Here is a 22,126-nt window from a genome sequence, read left to right as displayed (position 1 = left end):
GTTGATTCTTAACAAGGAAACTTTTCCTGCATTTATTGTACTGCGGAGGAAAGTTACCCTTTGCGAATCCTCCTTTCAAAGCGCGGACTCTTATTTTATTTAGATTTTTGATAAAGATTCTTGAAGTTAATTAACTTTAACAAAGAGGATTCCGAAGTGGCACATGTCTCATGAGCTGCAAACTAATTATAAATGAAAATAATGTTGATTCAAGAAACATCGACTGTCTTACATCAGGACTCATTATCATAATGCTTTTAACTCGAAGTAATCTTTGAATCAGTGCAGACAATATCGTGAACTCAAGTGCTGTTATTTATCTTTTTCATGTTATAGCTTTAAGAGAATATGATAATACACTGAAAAGTGGTTAACTGTGATTTCCAAACTATCAAGGATTTTCGATTTGAGCCATTCACTCTTGAAGCTCTTGTTCATACGCATTATCCCATGATCTTGTGGGTTTTAATTAATAGAACAAAGATGACGTTTAAACTTGTAAGATGCTTATGAAGGAGGTGAAAAGTTTGGAGGATTAGAGATGGAACGTGAATAAATAGGGCAAAAACTGAAGATTTATCTTAGACGCCTACAAGCAAGAGAAGATTTTAGCTCAGAGCTTTCAGTTTAATTAAATTAAGTTAAATTTTAGGAAGTGATTAATTAATCCATGGACACCAATGAATACTAGTATCAATCCGTAGTGCTGTCTTGGTGGTCAATTTGGGGTTTTAATTAATGCTGTTTACAGGTTTTTTCCCATTAATTTTTCCCATTCTACTTCACAGAATTTCCTTGGAAGCAAATATGCTCTCTATGTAAAAGAAGCGTTAACCATCGGCGTAAAACAAATTTTCTCCTTCTTTACTTTATAAAATTTGCAAAGGTCTCACTCAACCGAATACCGTACCACTTGTTTACTTTTCTTTTCCGACAGGTTGGTTAGCAAGTTGATATATAATTCACATAATGTGAGTCCAGACGTGAATACAGAACAAAGTCAATACTCACGCTATTGTGACTTGCTGTTCCGTTTCCGCTCCGAAGATACTGGGGACAAAAGAGACTAGTGAAAGAGTACTACAATATAAACAGAGAAAAACAAACTGTAGAATTCAGTCTTCCGCCAAAGCCCTCAGCTGAGCAATGGCGAACTTCACTTTGTCAAATGCGTCGCTAGATCATGAGAACTACTCTTCATATCTGACCACATTGTACATATCAGCCTTCCTTCTTTCCTTCTTGTCGCCAATAACAGTGGTGAGCAATTCCCTTCTTCTGGTTGCAATCTACAAAGACCCCTTCAAATCTTTTCGTACCCCAGTCACTTACTTCATCATCAGTTTGGCAGTTGTCGATCTCATAACAGGTTTGGTTGCGGAACCATTCTTTGCAGCATACTACTTTGCCTGCTATCGCTACCAGACATTATTCCCTGGCAAGGTTTTCGATTATCTTTTCCAAATGGGTACGTTCGTTTCCCTTGTAATGCTTAGTACGTCCTTCCTGTTGGTCCTCGCTCTAACAACAACGCAGTACATCGCCATCACTTACCCTCACAAGTACAGGAGGTTTTTCACGAAGAAACGTGTGTTGGTTTCCGTATCCTGCTGCTTCGTATATTTCTCTATTTTCAGCAGCTTGCAGTTCACGAAATTCCCGAAAGAGATCTACTTCAAAATTAATCTGCATCTTCATCCCACCGTTGTAGGCGTTTTGCTCACTGCAGCGCACATTTTCCTTTACAAGTCTTTCCGAAAATTTGTGCGAAAGTCTAAAGCCATCCGACAGCAAAACATGATCAGTCGATCAATTTGCCAGCCTTCCCAAGTGGCACACGACAACAAGAGTGAGGCAAAGCATCAGAAACAGCTGACCGTTGTGGCGCTTTTCCTCTCCGCTCTTCTGTTATTGTCGCTTTTTCCGCATATTGTGACATTCTACGTCTTCCTTTACACGAAACACCAGTCTAACGAATTCCTGCTCCAAGTCAGCATTGCACTGCGTGTAAGCGACATGATTATGTTCCTAAAGGTTGCCCTGGATGCCTACATTTATGCATGGAGACATCCCAAGTACAGGAAAGCCGTAAAAGACGCCATATTGTGTCATATTATGCAAGCTGCTAGAGAACGAGAGACAGAGCAGGAGCTGATAGCCACCGGGTAGACCTAGGCCCGGGGCGGGGAGAGGGGATACTCCCCAAAGTTTTTTAGGGGTATGTGCAGCTCGAACTTTGAAACCTGTACCTTATTTCAGACCAAAATCTGTGATTTCCTTACCCTATTTCAGATCTGAGCGAAAAATCGATACCCCATTTTAGACCTCCAAAATTAGCACACGCCTGACCCCAGCTAACCCGCTAGTTCCTTGTGAACAAAATGCCAAATGCCAAGCCAAAGTGAAGCACATACCTTATTTCAGACCAAAATGCTCAAAATTTACAGCCTTTTCAGACCAAAACCACTCAAAATTCATACCCTTTGGGACCGCACAAACCCAGATAGCCCATATAAGGGAGTACCCCCCCCCCAACCCCCTTTGGAACTAGGGCAGTCTTGCTATTTTCTTTCATTGCCAACTGAGCAATATTAAATGTACAATTTTCAAAATTACATGCGAAGGACAAGTGAGGGACCCACTTATTTATGACACGATATACGTGAACATGTATGTTGACGTTTATCTTTTCTGTGAGCCTGAGAGCAACAGGCAAGGGTGAACAAAAGGAATTGGTAATATTTTATACGCCGGTATGCGCTCTGATTGGTCGCACAGTTGCGTAGTTTCACTGTGTTAGTATCAGTCTTCTTGGCACCGGAATGGAAATCGCCAGAGAAAATAGCTTTTCCTGCAATTTCTCTACGAAGTGCCCAACAGTTTTCGCTCTCTGTAACCAACTCAGGCACTTCAGGTGTACTTCGGAAAGTATTTTACATAACGCGTAATGTCCCGATCAGTGGTGGTACCATTCACACTTATTAGAGAATAGAATTTCAAGCTCACGAGGGATGCTATGTATATTCCGATTTTAAAAACAGTATCGACCAACAAGGGCACTTATGTTGCAAATGGTACAGAATACCTTGGACTTAGCTTATATAGGAATCAGGTGGAATGTGGTGTTGGGATATGTGGGACGGATAAAATTTGTACATAAAGTGATATGTTCATTTCCTAATGGTGACATACATGTAACGTAAACTAGATTGTCAAACTCGGCACTATTGATAATTGATAAATATTTAATTTATTGATATCTTTTGACGACATCTTACAAATCAGAAATTTCAAATACAAATTAAAAAGTACCAAAGATTTTCAGCTAACATGGTAGTAATTGAAAACAAAAAAGGCGAAATGAAACAACTTCTTTAAATATTATTTCGGAACCTCCAAGGAAGTTTCAGCAGATCGTAACAAACGAATGGTTACTAATCATTTAAAATGATTCGAGATTCAAAATTCACAAGCTGACAATTTTTCTCAGGGTGATAATGGCTATTCTTATGATCTAATTAATATCGAATTTCCTTTGTAAAATGTCTCCATTAATCAAGGACTCGTTTGTTTATTTATAATTAAGATATCATTATATTAATTATATTAATATAATTAAATAGATAGATATAATATAAGATAAATAGATATAATTAAGAAGCGGGCTGCGGATCAGCTTCATATAAGCGGATCAGCATCACACAATTTATCAGGGAACTAATGAGAATTTACTTAGTTATTTTTTTCTCCTGTCAATAGACGTCTTTAGGTCTGCAACTGTACAGTTCGTGTTTTTAAATGTTAGTGATTTGTCGTGCTTTTAAATTATCTAATTAAACAAGCTTGCATTTCAATAAACATTTTACTGGCTCTACTCTACTCCTTCTTCATATCGAAACATTAGCAACTGTCGCAATCTTGGTGAAGAGGCTAACAGGGGACTGAGAAAGTAACTTAGTCGATCGTTGATTTCTTTTAATTTAAATTAGTCATACTGTTCCTGTTACGGAACAGTTAGGTCATTATGGCCTAAGGAAGCAGTTTTCAAATCAACACTGTACCCAGGATTTGTTCATCTTTGACCAACTTGAACCATTTACAAAACAAATATCTTTGAAACAGCCCATTGTCATACTTCAAACATCTTTTAAATTTTACTGAGTGACATACCCTTGCTCAGTAATTTGGAATTCCCCTCCAAAAACGCGTTAAAATTAAACGAGGCAGAGTTCGTGTCGCAGAACTGCAGCCGTATCTGTGAACCTAACGAATTGGTCTGCTTAGCCGTAGCAATTAAACAATTCACCCAGCAAAAAGGTCTAACGGCACCGTTGGTAGTTGTGAACTTAAAATTCTGAAGGATGCCTAATAGTTAAATTAAATTTACCGCCCAAAGATAACGCCAAAAATTTACTTCCATCAAAAACCTATCATTACAAATGTGTTACTTTGCCAGTGGACAATTTCCAAGTCAAGAGATGTTTGGGTTCTCTAAGCCCTTTGCATATGTCTTCGATGGCTACGACGGCTCCTCTTGTCCAAGTTATAACTTTCACAGTTAATAGTGATTTTCCAAGAAGAAATTAAGAAACACGTTGTGCGGCAGAAGCTATTCTGAGAAGGAAAATGCAGACCAATTCCGTAACCTATGAATTTGGAAAGTATTTCATCACATAGCAGTTGTAACAGTACTCTACTTATGGATTTTCGTAATATTTAGTTTTAATATTAGATCTGAGGATTTTGTGGTAGGTTAAGGAAACTTCCCTGAAATATCTCAAGAGATTATTTTGTTGAGTCACCTGTCCGTTTGACAGTCAATTCATAGTTCACGGAGAAGATACCTTTTTAACACTCTCGGGAGTGAGATAGTTGACCATCAGTTTAGAAGGAGAACAAATGACATTCACAGATCTTCTCCTCCAAACGAGCCTGCTACAGACTATCCGAATTAAATGGTTGAACCTGAAAATTCAGAGAGTTTGAGAGTGTTGTCTGTTGTATTTGTGAGGTTCTCTTTCATGGTCTGTACATGAATAGAGAGCTTTTCTAGATCCTGTTCCAGGCCTTCCAGCTGCCTCCAAGTCGGGTTAACACGAAGGAAATTTTCGGCAGTCGCAGTTTTCTGACTTTTCTCATCTACAGAAAAATAGACAGGACAAATTAAATCCTCCGCACAAGTTAAATTTGTTAATAAACGTAGCACCACATTAATGAAAGCATTTAATACAAGTAAACTAAGCTACAATAACGCACGGTTACGATAATTTAACTCTCTGCAATGGTGTATTAACAATCAAATTGGGAATTCGTTACCTATTATTTGTTTGCACTTCTATCATCCAGCTTAATATATATTAAGTAACAGCGATCGATATGTTGAAGCTCCCTCTTGGTACATCTTCAGTAAATACTACTCACTGTGAAGTATCGATGAATTTAATTAACTCAGCCGACGAAATAATCTCAGTCACTGTAGCGGAAAACTCTACATGCAGCTTCTTGAAAAAACTTGCATGCAGATTAACGGTGCAAAAGATTCATAAATATATTGTAAAGTAGTCTAGTGTACCCAATTAATTCTTAATTTCGTATTCTTAACTGTACATTTTAAATCTTAATCTATTGTAACGTAGTAGTGTCCCCAATTAGCTTCTGTAAGCTAAATACCTACCCTGACACTTAAGGTAGCCGAACACAGTTTTCAAGTGCCTATGCCTAATTCACCATTACTTTTAAACTATTTATGCTTTGGCGCCCGTTTTTTGCAAGAGTCAAGATTAACCTCAGAAGGGTTTATTCTCGCATTTTGGCTAAGGTGTGTACTGTTGCCATGGCAACGGGGCTGGTTAAAAACAAGGCTTAAAAAATGGTTTTTGTTTATTTAAAAAAAAAATCCAGTCGTTAGATTTTTTTCATCATTTGCCCACTACGAATTGACTTTAAATCCCTTCTGTCAACACTGTTCTAATAAAATTTTGACATAGACGATTTTCGTAATTCGCCGTAAATCGTGTTCACTGCATGTTCTGAATTATTTAAAATTCCCTATGCCAAAATTCAGATTTTTTGTGATAGATCATTCACGTGGTTTCTGAACTATTTTTTTTTGCCAAATTTCTTGAAATTCTAACGAATGGATCGTTAGAATCAACAAGTTTCTGCAAAAGCAAGCGGTCTCAATTTTTCGAGCAACTGCGCATGCGCTGCATTTAACTGGGTTCTTTCGGTAACAAAGAAAAAGCTGAGAATTGCTAGGTTCTTTGCATCGTTACCTTTTCTAATATATCTTTGTAATAAAAGACTAAAGCCATCAATACACTGCGTTCAAATATAGAGAAAAATAGCACAGATACTGCGGGTGTTGAGTAAATAAAAAGATTGCTCTATTGACGGCATGTTTGTTTCTTGCAGTCCTTGTGCGCGCGCTGAATCGCATCAGCAAAAGCGCGCACGAAAACTGTGTTCGGCCACCTTAAATAAAGTTATTATTTCTAAAACCAGTTTTTCTAGATACCTAGAGCGGTTTTCAACTGTAAAACTAAAACCAAAGTAATCATCACTCTAGCCAGTCGCAAAGGACACAAACAATACAGTGAACCAATCAGAACTCGAAGTAATTGTATGTGGTTGACAAGCAAAGCGCGGGAAAATTTGTGCGAACGAGTCACGATATGGGTTTGGTTTTACTTCTGATTGGATGAAAAAGTGGCGCGATTTTTTTTTTAACTCAATTGTGAAGCGTAGTTGATGCAAGAACAATGACTTTTCGACACTCAAATGAAATTCTCTCTAATTGTAGATCGACTTTAGACTGAATAGATGTCGTTACGATGTACTTACGTGAGGCTGGTTTGCAGGGCCGCTTTGCAGATTTTCTGAGAAAAACTTCTACCAAGATGCCTAACGCGAATAGACCGAGTAAAACGCCCATGATGATAAGTAGTAAAATACCCGTTTCTTCAGAATCTCCCGACAAAAGACTCACTATATCCTTGGATGGTTTAAAAGCCTACAAAGAGTACAATTCATGTTAAGTTTTCGTTACGAGAACACGAATTAAGATAGTGTTCTCTTGACATTTACAACTCAGACTTGATATATGTGACAGGTCTCAAAAACCGCTGATTGGCTGGGGACTTTTTTTAAGGACGCGTGCGCAAAACGTTGACCGCTGACTTACTGCGGGGATTGGAAGTGCGATCGAGTGGCCATTGAACGGTAGTTCGTGTGAACTGCGCTTGATTGTGCTCTTTTCACCACAAGTTGGTGCTTTTTCCTTGGCCAGTTTGTCAGTATACTTGTACTTTTATCAATGGTTATTTATGAAGAAAGACTGGGTTGTCGAGGATGAGCATAAAATCAATGGATTGCAGTTGATGTTTGCCGACAACGACGATGTTAGCCTGCGCTTAGAGGAGCACAGCAAATTCGGCGCGAAATTCTGCTACATCCTTGCATTGGTTTCTGTTTGGGATTTGTATATAATGGAAGGATCTCTGGTGGATTCGTTTCCTTTTAAATTCTACCCTGGCCCCAGAGGTTTTTCTTCATTTTTCTTTTCGCGAAGCGGCGAGAAAGAAAAACCTCGTTTTTCTTTCTCGCCGCTTCGCGACTCGTGTTTTCACCACTTCGCGGCTCTCTCGTAGTTCTCTCGTGCGGAGAAAAATCAAGAAAAATCTCTGGGACCAGGGTATGTAAATTCAGAAGCGCTCCGCAAATTTTGCTTGCTTTGATGTTATCAACCTTTTTCCTGTAATCGATCATCGAACTTGTCATCCCCTCGATTCTCTGACTCTCTATTTGAGCTTTCTTCTGGTTCATCGTCGTCTTCATCTCCACTGTTTTTGTTTTCTTCAAGCTGAGCTGTCATTGGCATACACCTCAGCTCATACAGTAAAAGTCAAGAATAAGAAATTGGTAAGCAGAATTCTGTATACATACAGTTAAGAAGGTCATTAATAACTTACATTGTACAACTTTCAAAAATAATAGTTCATTATATTATGTCCACTTCACAATACATGTTTGTGATGTTTCCACCTTCCAATAAAATTCCATACCAGTGGCCATAGCACCTGACCATGCAATGTCTTCATTACTTAAGAATTCGAAAACGGAAAAAACCAGGAGATTATTAACCATAATTATTTTGACAATTTTTTTTGAAGTGTTTCTTGAGTTAATTTCAACAATTTACCACAGGTTGAATGATTCTGTTACAGTTTTGAGGCAGTTTATTGCTTCTAAAGCCTCCTCTTTTGAAAATTTGATTTTCCTACACAGTTACAAAACTAGCTACCTTCTAAAATTAGAGTGAAGGATTTCAATCTTTTTCCCTGTGAAAACTTCAAGGTGGTTCTGAAAATTATGTGACATACCTAGCAGCACAAACCATTTCATGTCCTATGTCTTGCTAAATTCTTAAAGCACACTGCATTTTTTACAAACATAGATTACTTTCATTCCTTAAAACTTTTTTCAGCATTTGACCAGTTGAACTCTTTGAATTGCAGAGGGAGATGTTGAAGGAAGTTTTGGCAGTGATAATTTCCTCTTTCAACGGATACAACACCAAGGAGATGCTGAACGTCAATAGCCCCTTGCCAAGGGCGGACTGTGCCACCCTCCATGGTCACGTGAACATTGCGGTGACTCTTAGTGATATCATCTCCCAAATCAACTACTTCCATTTTGTTGTGACTTTGTACATCCACAACTGCAGTGCACATATGCCAAGTGGTACTTGCTACGGAACTTGTGGACCAGATAGTGCTTGGCATGCAAAAAAATGTCTTCCTTGATGAAGAGCGTGAACTTTCTATTCTGCAAATTTTGGGTGAAACACTGTACATTTCTGCTCTCGGAGTATACAGTAACACTGAAACTTCTATCATAACTCTTATTGGTATTACCTCCTTGTATTAATGCAAAGTAGACTCATCTTCTGTCTACGATCATTGATTGGACAATAATTTTGTTATGATCCACAACAAATTTTTCTGTTTTCTAAGTTGGGCACAGAGTGGAAATACCAAAAAATTGCTGGCTCAGACTAACTAATTTAATTCCAGTTGATGATTATTAGCAACATGTGATCTCACGTTTATTGCCTCCCTTATTAAACAAATTTTGTTTTTGTACTCCTGTCTTCTTGTCTGTCGACCAAGGTCTTTTCATAGTTAAGTAATGGCTGTGGGTGGCGGCTGAACCCAAGAACCATGTACACATCAGTGAACTGTGACTGGCTCCTTTCATTTTGAGATTTGAGCCATTTGCCCTCTGGATTGGAGAGTTTTTCTAGCAAGCACACAAACACAAAAAGATGTTATGCCAGATGTCCCTGATAAAATGCAAAGTAAACATTTTGTCTCTGAACTACTGTAGATACATGTATTTTGCAAGTGACCAAACAGTCCAGCAGAATGCTGATCACAGAAACTGCTGAACATGTTTGCCAAATTCTGGTTCTGCTACAAATGTTCACAACATTTTAAAGGAGCTCAGTCATGGTTTGCACATATTAAAAAATTTAGCCTCAATTTTTCAAATTCGTTGTTTGTAATCCATGTTAATCTGCTCCATCCTTAGCCATCCTTGTTCCTTTATGGTTTATCATTGTCTTTGGTGTTTTTCTATCTTATTAAACTGTTATTTTCAGGTTTCTTACCATTTAAAGGTAATTTTGTATGTGGCCAAAATAACTCAAAATACCGTGACTGAGCTCCTTTAATTTCTACCGGTATTAACAGTTGAGTACAGTCAAGGATAATTTTATCTTGATACCTTCATTAAACATGGGTTAGCACTTCAGCCCTTTTGTTGTTTATTAGCACTGATGCATGCTCAAATATAGTCAAAATTTGTAATGAGCCTTGACTACAGAGTGATGGTTGACTCTAGGGGGAAAGGTTTATAATGATCCCATTCTCAAACTGCAGCTTCTTTTGGATTTTGCAAAAACTGACTTATTTGTCTGTTTTCAATTTCAAATAAGAAATTAAATTTACATGTTCGGTCACAATTTTTTTTTTCACTTGAATGGAATGGTTTGGGCGGAGACTGGTGATGTACAACTCGCCAGTCAAAATAGGGTTATAGTTACTTTGTGTTTTCTCCAGTAACTTTGCACTGACTTGTTCAAGCTCCTCAACTACATTGTGTATGCTTTCATGTTGTAATCTGGCGACATTTAAGTTAGCATTCTGCTGAATGATTTAAAAGGTCTGATGTAATTATTTTGATGCTATACCTGTATACCTGTGGGGAAACGAGATTTGATAATGATTGGTATTTTTTCTTACAGACATTTTCATTGAATGATACATTTTTTTCTGACATTCAGATTCATGAAGTAATTTTTTTTTTCACTTTAAATCCTAAATATTGTTTTTTGGGTTTTATATTCCAGCAATACTTGGATCACACATTGACCCAGGAGTAATTTATAAATCTGGCTCTCTGTTTTTATTAAAAATCAATAAGTTGAGTCTTTTAGGTTGAGTTGTGTCAACTAGTAAAGCATTTTCTGTATGTTAAACTTTTGGTACTGATGCTGGAAAGCCCTTTTTAGGGATGCTCCGTAAAGTAAACGCAGGTATTGTATGGTGCAAGATAATTTTTCTTTATTGCTTCAAAAACAAAAGAAACCATTACAATGCCCTGATCAGAAGCCAGTGAAGTGCTTATGCTACCAACCTTGCATCCTACTACAGTGTACGATTATTTTTAATTCTGAGAAGTAAGCTTGAATATAAGCTTATGTACCCACCTATTTCGGCGAAATATAATGTTTGCTGCAAACTATTCGCTCCCGTGCGTCTGCTTGAATTAACTTAAGCTTAAGTGTTTGTTGCAAATGCTCGGGTTTAAAGAAAGCTAAATCGCTGTGGTCCAGGCTCTCGAACACTGTAATGTTAGGGGTACTTTAGTCAGCCTCCCTGATCAGGTGTCACCAGCGGAACTTTGCGGAAAGCAACAAGTTGTCTCGTTTAATATTTTTCCGTGAATTTTCATTTGGCCGAAAGAACAGAAAAAATACCCTCCCCTAATTCATTTCATTAACAGCGATCTGATCGAGTAATCCTTTTCTTTACCGCCTCGAAGGGCCCGTTGTCCCTTGGCGCATATTATTGATTTCCACAAAAAGTACAAGATCTAAGAGAAATCCAGTTGCTTGTTTTGAGTTAGGTAAGCTAAATTTTTCAAAGTGGATGCACCTTGAAATGGCGGGAAAAATTCGACAGCTAACCGTGACGCTGAGAAGAAAGACTACAACTCCATCTTGATATTCTAAACAAATCCTATTTTATTTCACATGAACAAAGAGAGGCGTGCAATACACTACAATAGAGCATTGATTAAATGATGGGAATTACAATCTTGATGGTATTTAACACGAAAGGAACGCCTAATGAGAAAACAACTTGTCTCTACTCACAGAGTCACTTTTTGCATCCGCTCGGACGAGGTCTTGCCGTCAGATTGCCATTAATCCAGCCATTGTTCATCGTTAAAGAGCTTCACTGAGCTGCTCCTTTCGGTTTACAACCATATAATGCCTTTGGGAAGTGTTTTCTCAAAACCATGGAAACGAAAAAAAAGTCATTTTTGATATTTCCTTGCGGAAGAAACAACGATAACGTAGTCCAAATCTCAAGCTTAACAAACACTGGGCCGTCTTAACAAACGAGAAAATCAGAGTCCAGTTTCTCTTCCACCAGTAGCGAACGTTAACACAAGGGGGAACCAGGTAAGGGTGAATATTCTGTAGAAAATGACCGCCGATCTCACTAAACACAATGCCAAGGCAAACTAGAAACGTCGAAGGCGTAATTCAACCGATTATGGAAGTTTGAATAAATGTATGAGCAGCCTGATGAAAGGCTGAATTACGTGGCGAAATCTTATTCGTCGTCCGCCATTTTGAAACATTTGAAGGCGGGAACTGAGTGCGCATGCTCAGCGGTTTTTGAGACCTGTCGATATATGTTTACTCGTTCTTATCTTAGACAACTGAAGAAAAGAAAAGAGATCATGTGCCAGTGGTTTACCGAGGGTTATTAATTTCATTTGTTACTAGTGGTCATGAATCAGAGGCGTTTTCAGTTGGTTAGTCATTCACATCCAGTGAAAACTGAGGACCCATAAACACTACGCCGGAGGAATTTGAAAACGGAGCTTTATTTCTCCGGTTAAGCCTTTCGTCCACACTAATCCGTCACGAAACGGAGCTTTTCGAAAACACCCTTCAAACGGAAGGAATTTGAAAACGCCGGCTTTGCGTTTTAATGTGGAGAGAAAATATTTTGAAACCGATGACGTCACGATAATCAATGATGTGATTGCCCTGCGCATGCCCGTGTTTTAGTCAAACACAAATCCAAAAAGACCGGTGATTGTTGCGTTTTCAAATTCCTTCGGTGTAGTGTGGACGGAAAATATTTCATGCGTTTTCAGAGTAAAACCTTCGTTTTCAAATTCCTCCGGCGTGGTGGACTCGACATGAGAATAAAAGCTTCAACTTTGGACGAACACCGGAAAAAGGGAAAAAAGGCTAAAAGGAGCTCGTACAGGTTTGGTGAAAACTATTCTAGAGTGGTTGATTGAGATGGGTCACAAACGACAATTTAAACATAAAGCTTTCAGCCGGTAAAGATACTTTTTTGGTAGCTAAACGGTGCAAGCAAACATTCTTGTACCGCACATCATGCAAAACTGGAAACAATGTTTACTAAAATATCTTAGCCAAATCAAGCATTGAATACCTTTAAAGGAATAGTGTACTTTTTGACGAGTGAGTCAATCAAAGGATTCTCCAAGCGATGTCTGAAGCAAAAGTTTTTTTGCAGGAAGTTGCAAGTAGTGTTTCGTTTAAGGGCCATCTTGTATGTAATTTCTGCAGGAACGGTGTCAAACACTCGCAAATTATCATCATCGTCTTCTATATCCCTGTAAAAGTAGAATGCTCGGAGTCTCTCCATAAAGACACCCTCTACGTTATCATCAAGTAGATCCTTATGCATGTCTTCGAAATTCTCGTACGCTGCAAGAAAACAGACCTTATTTAGAATGATCTCTGTGAACGGAAATGTTATGTCTACGAAAAATCCTCAGAACATTCCCAGAATCTCCAGAAAGCGTTGGCAAAATTTTGAAGAACATTCGACAACCTGTCTTCCTGTGATCAAGCAGTCTTCTTTAACCTTTGAGACGAATTGGGGTCATGTCTCGGTGATGCAAAAAGTGAGGCGCGGTTGCCTCATGGTTAACGTGCTAGACTCCGGTTTGAGTGGTCTGGGTTCATTGTGTTGTGTTCTTGCATGGCAAGACACTTTACTCTCACAGTACCTGTTTCCACCCAAGGCAGGTGTGAAAATGGGTACCAGCGAATTGAATGCTGGGGAGTAACCCTGCGATGGTCTAGCGACCCATCCATGGGGGAATAGAAATACTCCTAGTCACTTCACGCTACAGAAACCAGGATAAATGCCGGTGGAATGGGCCACTTGGCGGAATGCAGACTTGGGTAATGTTCTACGCTCTAACTTAGAATCGTGTCACGCATCATTAATCTTAAATTTTCATAACCGGCAAAATACTCACAAGTCAGAGTTTCGAAGATATCGAGGGAAAATGTTCCTTAATTACATGCTCTGTATCAATGGGCTAAACAGCACTTACAATGAGTTGTTGCTCCCAGATAAAATGCTTCGGCCTCGGCTTTGCTGTCGTAAAATACGGCTACCTAAATAGTGGATAAGCAAAGTAAGGAAAGAATTGATAACAAATATAAAGTTTATAAAATAGAAATAATTTATTTTCCGTTTGTGACTCATTATTTTACTCTACGCACTTGATCTAATGGCTATTCAAGGTAGCTATAATAAATAGTCATTTACTTCCTCTTTAATTATTCCTTATCCTCTCTGGTAAAATAAATGTTGATATAGCTGCTCAATCAAAACTTCACCCTAAGCAGCGCCCGCCAATTTCGATGCCATCGAAATTATTACTGTAAGTTGTGTTCCTGAAAGTATTTGTAATTATCTTTAGTAGTTTCACAGAGTTTTCATTCGTTTCGACATGCTCCGAATAAAATGTATTACCAAGCTCTCGCCTGCAAACGAAAACAGAGTTGTGGCTGACTAGGGCCCTTTAAGACTCTAGAGTTTGTTTATGTTGTCTCAGAGCCTCTTCATATATGAGCCCGGTCAACCGGGCTGGCTCCGGTGGGTTCATATGAGAAGCCGGGCTGGCCCGGTTACCGAGATCTCGGTAACCGGGATGAAAATTTTCCCATATGAGCACTCCAGCCCGGGCAGCCGGGACGAAACTTTTTAGACAAAATAGCTTCGCTTTCGCAACATAGCTGCAAAAATGGCATAATTTTTGTCTTGTATGTATTTCCACTTAAGGAGTATGCGAATTAGCTTTATTAGTAAAGATACAAGAGTCCACAAAGCTACGACGGCCGCGAACGATACAAGTTTATGTTCCACCATTTTGGTTGTGTTTCTTGGATTTCATCCCGGCAGACCGGGCTTAAATTTCCCATATGAACAGACAACAAAATTCGTCCTGATAACCGAGCCAGGCCGGTTGCCGGGCTCATATGAAGAGGCTCTCAGTATTTTGTAGTGGGTTGTACATTTGTGGTTAGACGGCACGGATATAACGTTCGCGATCTCTCCGCAGTTGTTTTCATGGATTTATCATTTTAAGACTAAATAGCTTCAAAAGAATATCGTTTTAATGCTGATAGTTAGCTTGATATCATTGCTCACCTCTTGTCCTTCCAGTGCAGTGGTAAACTCTGGCGACGAACTGTGAGTGAGAGCGGAGGTCACCGTAGCGGTAAACATAGTAACGACAATTACACCAAGAAGAATCCATAACACGCCAAACAAGCGACCAAAAAATGATCTTGGAGTTTTGTCCCCATATCTACAAGTAACCAAATTAAATCATAGTAAACGATTTAACGATTTATATTTTCTGTTAAATATGATTACCTTTTGGCTAGAGGAGGGGCTCAAAACAACTTCAAACGAGTGTCGCTGGAGTCTCATTCCGGACGTTGACCGAGAGTAATGGGCGAAACGTCCACATTGTTTTGAGAGAAAATGTTTCCTTCGCTAGAAATAAGAGATGTGGCAAAATCTAATCTCCATCAAACTAGTGATTTTCTCTGGTAGTGCGTAGTACCAAGAAGGTACTGGGATCATATATCAGTTGGTTAACTAACGCCGATTGCTTAGTCACCAAAATGAAGGCTTTGTCGTCATCGATGAAGGGTTCTTAAAGGGAATCAGTCTTGGTCTATGAGAGTGCGTTGCAGCGTGATCTTAAAGTTCGTTCGTAGCTGACCAATGTTTAATGAAGTGTTTTTTCCTCAGCTGTATTCATAGTTTAAGTTATAGTTTATAAATCTCTATGGAAATTCATTTATTTTCCTACCCAACAGTAGTCATGCTGATAAAGGCCCACCAAAATCCTTCATAGGAGCCTTTTGCAAAGGACAAGGGAAATTCTTCGTTCTTTACATGGAACTCCTATGAGAAAATACAAGACTGTCAACGTCCTGCATAAAATCATAACTGAGTAGCAGTATAACAATTTGGCAGACGACGGACTGATTAAGACAGGAATCCATACTAGGCATTACTACCATTAGAGACTCCATAAGAGATCTAAGAAAATTGAGCTTAGAGGTTCGTTTACTGTAACCTGCTCTCTTATGTCATTCCTCGACCGTCGTTTTGAGAGACCGGGAAATTATCAGTCTCACGAGAGTCTAAATGATTATGGCCCCTAACCAGTAAGGAAACAAAAGAACAATATCATTATCCCTTTCACTTCCAAGAGTGTCAAACAGAAACTGGAAAGTCAGTCTCAAATTCATCACGTTTAAACAAAGAAAATCATGCATGACCGTGATGGTGTTTTGATATATGATTAGAATTAACATCGATTTTTATGATTTTATTTCTCCGCTTTTTCCTTCATCTTAGCTTTGATTGAGAAAATATATCAAACACTCAAAGCAGTGTTTGAACACACCAAACAACTTAAAGTCCGCAAAAAAAATACTCCGCTACTCGTCGTATTCTTAACTCTCTTCTCGGTGTTTGGAAATGTGGTCAAGCACGGTCTTCCTTACATGCATGGTCACACGCTAGCGTTGAGCACTTCTGAGACTGCATGTAAGAATGAGAGAGTTGCATATGCTCTTTTTTTAAAGTTATTGTAATACGTTCTTTTCATACCAATGCCCAAATACAAATCCCAGCCATTCCGGCTAGAAGGAAGGTCAACACGAAAATGGGCCATGAGTCGTAGAGCGCGTACAGCACCAAATCCCTCGCTTTCGCGTTGTACTGATCGATAAGGCCAATAAGCACATAACCATGTGATTTAACAATGTCGTGGAAAGTGTATTCAATTCCTGAAAATGTTAAAAGTGTTTCTAGCTTTTCCGTAACAGGAAATATGATGTCAGCTTTCATGAGAGCCTCGTTGAATTCCGCTTCCGTTTCGGTGCCAGTTTCGATGTCATTTTGCAACGTCAAGTTTATACCACGCCCACCGTTGCTATGGCAACAGCCTTCAAGACTGTCGCGAATGTAATCAAACACGATGCCTTGGAGGTACGTTTGGTCGCTACCGTCATCTTCAAATATAACATAGGGTGGAAACGATAGCATTACCACTGGGACGTCTTCAGTCGGACAACCTTTCGGGCCGAGCAGGTTGTCATCCGGGCGTTCATCGTCCGCCTGTATATAATTTATCAATGCCAGTGCCACTACAGATAAAATCAGCACAATTCGCCTGGAAATCGCCATGATTAAAGCAACGCCACTTGGAACCAAACTAAAGAAGACAAAAATGTGAAAGGTATTTTTGAAAAAACACCTCAGTTAATCCAGTAGTCTATCCATTATCTATAACAATCAACTACATACTTAAATGTGAAGTTTTCTGGCTTTCTTACTTTCCTTTCCATTAAAGTTCACTAAGATTTTATGTGCTGTAGAAAAGCGACATTCGGCTGAAGTCCTTCAATAGGCCACTTTCGATATATTAAAATTCAGCTTGAGAGTGAGGCCCAGAGGACACAAACAAGTGAAATGAATAAACATGGTCATTCAATTTCCTTTGTATGTGTCCTCTAAGTCTCATTGCCAAGCTGAATTTTAATATATCGAAAACGTTCTATTACTTCCATTCCATAGCCGAGAATTCCGAATAATTCTTAAATCACTCCTTGCACTCAAATTTAAAAGAGTATGCAAACAAATAACTAAACAAGTACAATGTAATAAAAGTCTGTACGTTTGCCGAAAATATTTAAAAAGTTTCTATTTGGCAAAGTACGTACAATAGACGTGAAGTATTTGCAATTGAATTGGTTCAAAAATAGTAAACTGAGTGAATACATGTAGATTTCCCGTGGAGATATCTCAACGGTAATAAAGTGAAGCATACAAAATAATTCAAAGTTTCAAAAAATAAACATTGCCATTTGTTTTGTCTAAATCATCTGTGTTAATTTTTCTGCTTTGATATATAGATATATTTTTCATAACATTTCCGTGAGAAGTACTCCATTCAAAAGTGTGTATTGTATGCACTGAAATTAATATTACTGGGTAAAAACTTGGTCAACTGGAAACTGTAAAAAGGAATACAAATAAGTCACTTCAGGGCATTAATGTTGAAAGAAATTAATATATTTAATATTCAAATAAAGATGTTTTTTGGTAGGTTTTCTGATTACAAGCTCTAGAAGTATGGACGAGCCGGTCACAGTAAAAAAAAAAAACAACAAAAAAAAAAACAAAAGTTTGAATTTAGACTCTATATGGTGGTTTTCATTACTATAATTCAAAACCTCTTGTCTTTACGATGCTGCAGCTTGGCTGCGGAGAATGTCAAAGAGGTCTAGCATGCATAACTGATTGCATGGGCTTGTTTTAATTGTCTCCCGTGTAGAGCTCTGAGTCCACACGCCAAGTGGTCGGAGACCTGAGCATATCATCTGGATCTGATCAAGCAAATTTATTTTGAAAACTACCGTCTACTCTTAGCCCTGTATTCAGCGGCCAGCTAGCCGCTCAGCTGAATTTAAGCAGAAGCAACTCGATCGTCATCCTGCTACATCTTCATGTGTGACATTATCTTCCTCTAGCTCTCTGCTCGCTTTCTACCCATAACAAGTACAAGACAAGAATTCGCCCCCTCAGGGACGTACTGCGCTAATGCCACATTCGAAGACAGCCCTCTACTATATTACACTATTATAGCTTATAAGGAACGCTAGTAGATAGAGCCAAATATTGCATAACTATGTAATGTGCTCGAAGTTCACTATGAAGGCCAATACCTCCCTGACAACCACGCTGCCGAAAGTTACAAAAAATGAAATGTCTGCCAGATAAATAAGTTAAGAAACGCGAGGCAATCTGATCATCTTAGACCGATTTTTGAGCTTACTTTTATTATTTTATTTTGCCAGCTATTGCTTTTATCGCCGCATTTTAACGCAGCAAAATGTTACCTACCAATCTTTTACATCAACATCAGTTTCATCAACCGCAGTTAAGTTAGACAGTTGCAAAAACTTTGTTAGTGGTGATGCCTTAAATTGAACTCCACTCTTGATCAAGTCGTAATAAAGAATTGCAACAACTTTAACTGAACACAAATCGCCATACGCTAGGTTTATGATGCATACGGTCACCGGCTTCAGCCTTTGTAAGCAGCTTTAACCACTGGCTTTTAGAATTAATTTCTGGCATTTCAATGATGCATAGAGACTATTTTTAGCATTCTGTCACCCCAAAATCAACACTATTTGAAGGAAATTAACGAAAAGTACGAAATTAATTTTAACTCAAAACAATTGCAAGAAGTATGTCTCCGTTAATCTGCATATTAAACAAAAAACCTTCAACTTCTGAATCCTGCAGTCGAACCCAGAACGCTCAAAATCGCACTGAGTTATTCCACAGTAAAATTTGCGAGAAGCAATTTACATCCCGATATACTTAAACTGCGAGAGAATCGAGCCACAGTTAAACTTGGCACGAAATTAAATATTCCATTTTGGTTAATCAGTAAACAAAAATATATTCGAACGTCAATTGTATTACTTGAAAACATATTTTCTTACCTTGTAAGTTTCAACGTCTTTTTTAAGTCCTCTGAGAAATTTAAAATTTGACAAACATCTTGAACTTATTCTAAGTACTGAATTATTCGTTTCGTCAAGATCGCAACCGATCACGCTTTCTCTAACGTGCAAAAAAATTTATTAGCTTTCGTGTTCAGTTTGATTTACAATTGAGATGCACAGCAAGACTTTGTACAAATAAAGACTTTTTAAGGTAATTTCATTGTTCTGCACTGCACATCCTTGCTGTGAATAAATTTGGGGCATAACAATCATGCGCATAATTATCTCCAGTACCGGCATTTTTCTTTACAGCTTAGATTACCAGGGAAATAAATGGTCGTTTGTATTGTTAACCATGGCCAGCTGTAGTACCGTGAACAATCTTTTTGCCTTCAACTTTCATCTCAGAAATCACCTTTTTTCTGTGAAATGGGCACCAACCAATTGTTATATATATAGTTAGCACAAATAACATCATCATCATCATTAAAAGCTGACTAAACCGCATTTTCCCGCAATCGTTTTCGTCCTTCAACGCAAGCAAATATCGTGTTGCCCCCTTCAAATGTTTTCATTTGCTGTACTTCATCATCATTACCATCAATTATTTGCCACACAATAAAAAGAAACATGTACAATAACAAAAAATGTTAATATGAAGGCGGGAAGACCTCCAAAAAAACCACCAGGCTTAAAGCGGATACCACCTCAGTCTTCAGCATTGTATAAATTTCAACCTTTGCGTGCGCAGCATGACCAGTTCAGCATTATTTCATTAAACATTTAAACATCTGTTTTTTTGTTGTTTTTTTTTTAAATAAAGCTGGGAAAGCGTGTTGAACCAGCGACCGTAGTACTAACAGAAAAGTCCTAATTTTAGCCCAGGACCTTGATAGAATACCAAGAATATAAATTGCTTAAGAGTTCCGAGACAGTGTTGTGATCGATAACTACTGGCTGTTCTCGTGTCATACCTACCTACTTGACTATTTGCCGCAAACAAATTGGGTAACTTCGGGGGCGACAATTGGCAACGCTACGATAATGAAACATAAATTTAGCTTTTTGAAATGAGTTGATGAAATGAGTTGACTTGAAAAATATATGTGATGCCCAATTTAATAAATAACGGAGTAGATACTAAATTACAACTAGTATTTCAGTCGAATAAAGTAACTTAAATTAACAAGGCCCTCGCTTCGAACGATCTCTACAAGTTTATAGGAAAATAGAAACTTCGTTTCCTCAGGTAATGTTCATGTATTATTGATTTTGCAAAGAAAAGAAAGGATTTGCATAATGGTTCATGTTTGAATTAACTCATAATTAATGTGCAGTTTCATAAGTAAACTACATCGCTAGATGTTTTCTCAATTAACTCTTATGCTTGCTTAGTTCGTAAAACCAAAACAAAAAATGTGTCATGGTTCCTTGATTGTCAAAATATCCAAAGTGATATGTACTTTTCAACATTTATGAATTTTAACTCTCTTTTTAGCCATTAATTTCAAATTAATTTAAGTGGTCTGTGTAAGGTCAAGTCAAATTTATGTTTAGATGCAGTTTTCAGAACCAGAACAAACAATAAACTACTCTAATATACGTTTTTGAAACTCAGTATATTCTCATGACCATAAGTGAACGTAAACCGCCTTTATTTCAGCAAACTTGCTGAAAGGCCTCTGATGAGTCCCTTAGCAGTGACGAAACATACTTATCAGAAGGCTAGCCATTGTAAATTTTCGCACTTTTCTAAACCACTGATTGTCACATAACATGCCGTTTTCGTTTAACGACCGTCAAATTCACATCATCTAGCCGAAATTTTTTGAATTTCTTCAAGTCCTTCATTTTCTCAAATTTTATCTAGGATTCCCTATTTTCCCAAGTGTACGCATATCTGGATATCTATGATGATAACTTATGACAATTGCAAGGGTAATCTTACTCTTTAGAATCTTCAACCTGTTCTCCCACCGTTCCTCGCCTCACTGCGTCGACATTTTGTAAGGTTGATCAATATTGAGGTTGTGTTTTCAAATGCCTAATTTCAATATGTAAAACAGCGGGGGTGACGAAAAAATCATTGCAATCAAACAATCCAAGATTGAAAATCCGGTGGAACACGACAGCTGTCCAAAGTTGTTTGGAGGCTTTCATAACGTTAACAGTTTTTTTGAATTTTATTAATTGGCCGTCTATTATTAAACATATCGTTCAGTCAACCAATCGTGTAATAATGCTACACAGTCTTGTTATGAATCCAGACCTTTTTTGGCTGAAAAAAGTTGAAAGGACAGACACAAACAATAACAGTCTTTTCATACTTGAGGTAATTAGAATCTAAACATTATGTCTGTCACTAGCCTTAAAATTCTGTTTTTGTTTTCATGGCTAACATAGTCCTTACGGTCGATACCATGGTCTGCAAAGCAAGAGTTCGAGTTTGTAGGGCCCGGTTGTTGGAAAGGTGGATAACGCTATCCACCGGATGAATCACTATACAGCGGATAGCGCGGTTTGTTTTGTTAGCACTAATCCACTGGATAGCAATTTATCCGGTGGATAGCGTTATCCAGCCTTCGAACAACCGGGACTAGCACTAAATGTCGGAACCATGTAGGATAAGTTATTGGTTACGGTCTTAGGTAAGACACTTCACTCTAACAATGTCTCTCTCCCCTAAGAAGAGACGCCATGCCGCGCCACGCGACAAATTAATCCTAGCTTGAACCCGCGATCCAATCTAAAAACAGCATTTGTCAACTTCAAAAAAATCCGTGATTTCTAAACTCTGAGCTTTCGATATCGTCATGTGATATTCGTGACCACGTGACCATATCATGATTTTCGATATGGTCACGTCTTTAGTGGATACCTTGTTTTGACAAGTACCAATTTCGATATATTAAAATTCAGCCTAAAACAACAGATCTCAGCACGAGA

General features: G+C 38.2%; 2 protein-coding genes and 1 long non-coding RNA gene across 3 annotated transcripts; 2 read left to right on the top strand and 1 right to left on the bottom strand.

Annotated features, from left to right (window-relative positions):
* Nucleotides 1-772: 772 nt before the first annotated feature.
* LOC110066276 (dopamine D2-like receptor) lies at nucleotides 773-3,874 on the top strand. The gene has a single exon (XM_020773485.2). It carries the CDS (start codon nucleotides 1,147-1,149, stop codon nucleotides 2,167-2,169), a length of 1,023 nt encoding a protein of 340 aa, XP_020629144.1. The 5' UTR covers nucleotides 773-1,146; the 3' UTR covers nucleotides 2,170-3,874.
* LOC110066262 (uncharacterized) lies at nucleotides 3,235-21,301 on the bottom strand. The gene is made up of 8 exons (XM_089280068.1): nucleotides 21,129-21,301; nucleotides 16,269-16,875; nucleotides 15,460-15,554; nucleotides 14,787-14,946; nucleotides 13,684-13,747; nucleotides 12,768-13,045; nucleotides 6,844-7,012; nucleotides 3,235-5,139 (listed from the first exon to the last, which is right to left on the bottom strand). Exons 2-8 carry the CDS (start codon nucleotides 16,845-16,847, stop codon nucleotides 4,952-4,954), a joined length of 1,533 nt encoding a protein of 510 aa, XP_089136194.1. The 5' UTR covers nucleotides 16,848-16,875; nucleotides 21,129-21,301; the 3' UTR covers nucleotides 3,235-4,951.
* LOC149096874 (uncharacterized) lies at nucleotides 7,220-9,143 on the top strand. Its single transcript, XR_016204337.1, has 2 exons — nucleotides 7,220-7,920; nucleotides 8,517-9,143. It is a non-coding gene; the product is annotated as an uncharacterized LOC149096874 (long non-coding RNA).
* Nucleotides 21,302-22,126: the final 825 nt, after the last annotated feature.

Source organism: Orbicella faveolata, unplaced genomic scaffold (genome assembly GCF_042242905.1).
Source record: "Orbicella faveolata isolate gen_17 unplaced genomic scaffold, um_ofav_v1 contig_47, whole genome shotgun sequence".
NCBI lineage: Eukaryota > Metazoa > Cnidaria > Anthozoa > Scleractinia > Merulinidae > Orbicella > Orbicella faveolata.
Note: the sequence above shows the minus strand (reverse complement) of the source record. Positions and strands in the feature narration are given on the sequence as shown.